This window comes from Mandrillus leucophaeus, unplaced genomic scaffold (genome assembly GCF_000951045.1).
Source record: "Mandrillus leucophaeus isolate KB7577 unplaced genomic scaffold, Mleu.le_1.0 Scaffold163, whole genome shotgun sequence".
Lineage (NCBI taxonomy): Eukaryota > Metazoa > Chordata > Mammalia > Primates > Cercopithecidae > Mandrillus > Mandrillus leucophaeus.
The window spans coordinates 1246888-1250373 of NW_012101621.1; the positions used below are offsets into that span (position 1 = coordinate 1246888).

Below are 3486 nucleotides of genomic sequence, written 5' to 3' on the forward strand. Positions count from 1 at the left end.
GAGAGCAAATGTAGACCACTAATTTCTGACACTGGGCAGGAAGTATAAGCACCCTTACAGGTATTGTACCCTTCTCAGGAGGACACCAACAAAGAGGCACTTGGAATTCACATGCTGCCAGTAAAGCTGTTTGGCCACATTTATCATTCCTTCATCCATGCTTTGGCCAAAGAGGATGACCCTGTCCACCTGTAAGATGAAAGGGGAGAAGATGCTAGAGAAGGGATGCTAGAGAACCCAGGACATTAAGATATGAGCTTTCTGAGGACAGGAGGATTAGGAGAACTCTGAGAGGAGTACCTCTCCTGAGAGCACATAGAATGAGGGAAGCCACTACACTTTAACTTACAGGGGACATCGGGGACATCAAAGTGGAGGTTGGAGTGGGGCATTGGTATACTTGTAGCTGGCTCATTCAGGCTCAAGAGAGCTGATTGTTAAGTTTTCAGGAATTTTGTGGGCAGTTGTTAAAGATGGACATTATTAAACATCAAATGGTATACATTTAAAAAATCAAATAAGTTATATTTAAAACAAATGTGGCTGGGCATGTTGACACACACCAGTAGTCCCAGCTACTTGGGCGGCTGAGGCAGGAGAATCACTTGAGCCCAGAAGTTTTTTGCAGTGAGCTATAATCGAGCCACTTCACTCCAGCCTGGGCAACGGAGTGAGATCCTGTCTCAAAAAATAAAAATCAGAAAATAAAACAAATGTAATAAATACTCAAAATGCATAACTTCCTAATAATTTTACTACATTTTACTACTACCTACTCGTGCTTATTTACATCTACTGTATCAGGATTGTGAGAATATCACACAGCAGTGTGCTCCTAAGCATCTTTTCCCAACTCTGTGTTCAGTAGCATCATGTTGGTAGCTTGAAATCAGCCACGGTAGGACTGTTTACACCATGGAAATTTAGCAGATGCTATTAACCGAGGCTTATTTTTCTAGGCAGCTGGTTGTTGAATATTTACCAGCACACCACTGAGTAGGGGGTTGTAGCCAGTAGAGAGCTGATCTGACTATTTTATGTGGTTGGAGAAGTCAGCTTTAAAGGTCAAGAAATGAAATATATCAGTTGTAGAGGAAAATGTGGGGGAGGGAGAGGGTTTCTCAGGGATTAATACTCACAGGAACCCTTTGGCCAGCCAGAGACAGCAGGTATTTCCCAAAAGCATTCAGGGACCATTCATCATTTTCATCAAACTCCTGAAGGAAAGAGACTTCATGTTATGTGGTTGCACAGTAAGCAACAAACACTGCAGTCTTGCAGTCTGCTTGGGAAATCTTCAGAACTGTGTATATCTGTGCCTTTACCAAATATCTGGGCTATTCCCAGGCCTGTGTTCTTCATGTATTTTTGGATGGTGGGTGTTGAGTATCTGACCTGGACTTGAGCCTGGAGTCTGATGGCAGTCTTCAGGATGCCTTCTTCTGCCTTAAGCACTGCAGTCTTCAGAGTGTCACCTCCACACAGCATGACATCCACCTGCTCGGCCCTCGTGATCATCATCCCAATCAACAGCAGCGCATAGTTCAGTGGAGGCTGATTGGACAAGTGTCAGGGGAAATAAAGCTCCTCTGCTTTGGAATTCACCCTTGCCCAGCCAGCCCTGGAGGCCAAACCCTTCCACTAGTTTGAGGGAATAAGAAAAGGCGTAAAATCCCAAGTTAGGAGGGGGCAGCTTCAGCAGCCCTCAGGAAGAGCTGACTGTGGAGGGAGGAAGAGAGGAGCCAGGATCCCTGCCCAAGTTCAACCCTGGGATGTAGCGAGATCAAAGTGAGACATATTTTGGTGGATGGAAATTTAGAGAGTACCAAGTACCAGCCAAAGGGGAAATGTTAGTATTATAATCCATAAACCTGGTTGAAACAACATCCTAGGAATTGTCCCTAGGAACTGAGGACTGATACTTGGAAGCAAATTCGTATCATTTATTTCAGTCGGAGTGCTTGCCTGGGAAAACCAGCTCTGGGAACAGGATACCACTCAGGATCCCCAGCATCCTGCCAACCCAACCCCTTGGAGGATGCTTTTTACTTTCTTACCCCTTGTGGGTTGCTCTTTGGACAAAGCCTGTCTGCATTAGCATATGTCGGATAGACCAAGATGGTGCGGCCTGGCAGCAGGGGCAAGCTGTGCTTCACAGAGAGGTTCACAGCTGTCTCCAGGGCCTGTCGGTACCTGTTCAGCATCTCACCATCATATTTCCACTGTCTACAGGCAAGAAAGACACAGACACAGGGGCTCAGGGACTTATCTGCCCCTTAGAGGCAGACGGGGAGATGAGAACTTGCCACTAAGTATTGAGTCTTCTCCCTCCCTCAAGCACTACACCCCCTTCCACAGCCCACTCCATTTCTGGTGTAGAGGACTAGGACAGAACTTCCCTAAGCCTCCATTCTATGGGATTCTTCTAATCCACACTCATGGTAGGAGAGGGGAAGTCATCTGTGGATCCACTAGCTACACTTACCACATGAATCCATTCTTACTTCATGAAGCAAGATTTAACGGCTACATAGTTTTAAATAGTATTTTAAAAAACAAATGCTAACTCCTTACTCTGAAAACTGACATTTTAAGGAGAATAAATTGAATATTCATCCCACCTTTCCCATACAATCTATTTCAGGGTAACTAAATAAATATAGTTGTTTAGTTACCCTGGGAGGCTGTTTTTTTAAATTCCAGTTAAAAAATATTGAGGAATGATAAAACCCTCATTCTGCAACCACCAATGAAACAATTGGTTCACGCAAAGATCACCAAAGGATGAGCCATTAACTACTGTGGAGAGATGAGGCTATTACTACCTAAAAGCGCTGATCAATATCAGCATTACTGAGTAGTAGTCCCACTTAAATAGTACATATATAGGATCACCTATGAACTACTTGAAAAAAAAAAACAAATCTAAATCTGTTCAAGCCTTTAGAGCTAATGCCCAGTGAACATGAAATAGAAAAACAAGTTAGATGACATCATGAAGAAGGAGGGAAATCCAGAATATGGGATATTCTGTGGGGTCCCTGAACCTGGTTTTCATAGTAGCTCAATGGCATAAGAACAATTAAAAGATTAAAAGTGACATAAGAGACTTAACAACCAAATGTAATGTGTATACCTTGTTTAGATCTTGATTTGAATAAAACTGTGAAACGATATTTTTAAACAATTGGAAAATTTGAATATGGACTAAATAACAGATGATTTTACCAAGGAATTATTTTTAGTTTTGTCAGGTATATTAACGACATTCTTATTGTATTAAAAATGTCCTTTTTTAAAGAAACACACACGAAATAAGGAAAGGTGAAATAAAATGTGTCTTATTATTTGACATTTGTTTTAAAAATATCTTCAAATGAAAAGAAAAAGGAAAAAAGATCAGTAAAGAAAATGTAGGCTGGGCACGGTGGCTCACGCCTATAATCCCAGTACTTTGGGAGGCCAAGGTGGGCAGATCACAAGGTC

General features: G+C 42.3%; 1 protein-coding gene across 1 annotated transcript in view; it reads right to left on the reverse strand.

Moving 5' to 3' along the window:
- TEP1 (telomerase-associated protein 1) overlaps window positions 1-3486 on the reverse strand; it is a 47403-nt gene that overhangs the window by 26647 nt on the left and 17270 nt on the right. Inside the window, exons 10-13 of the mRNA XM_011976291.1 lie at window positions 2058-2275; window positions 1396-1554; window positions 1140-1217; window positions 59-189 (exon numbers count right to left, since the gene is read on the reverse strand). Of these exons, the coding sequence (XP_011831681.1) occupies window positions 59-189; window positions 1140-1217; window positions 1396-1554; window positions 2058-2275 (586 nt within the window). The remainder of the gene's footprint in view (window positions 1-58; window positions 190-1139; window positions 1218-1395; window positions 1555-2057; window positions 2276-3486) is intronic.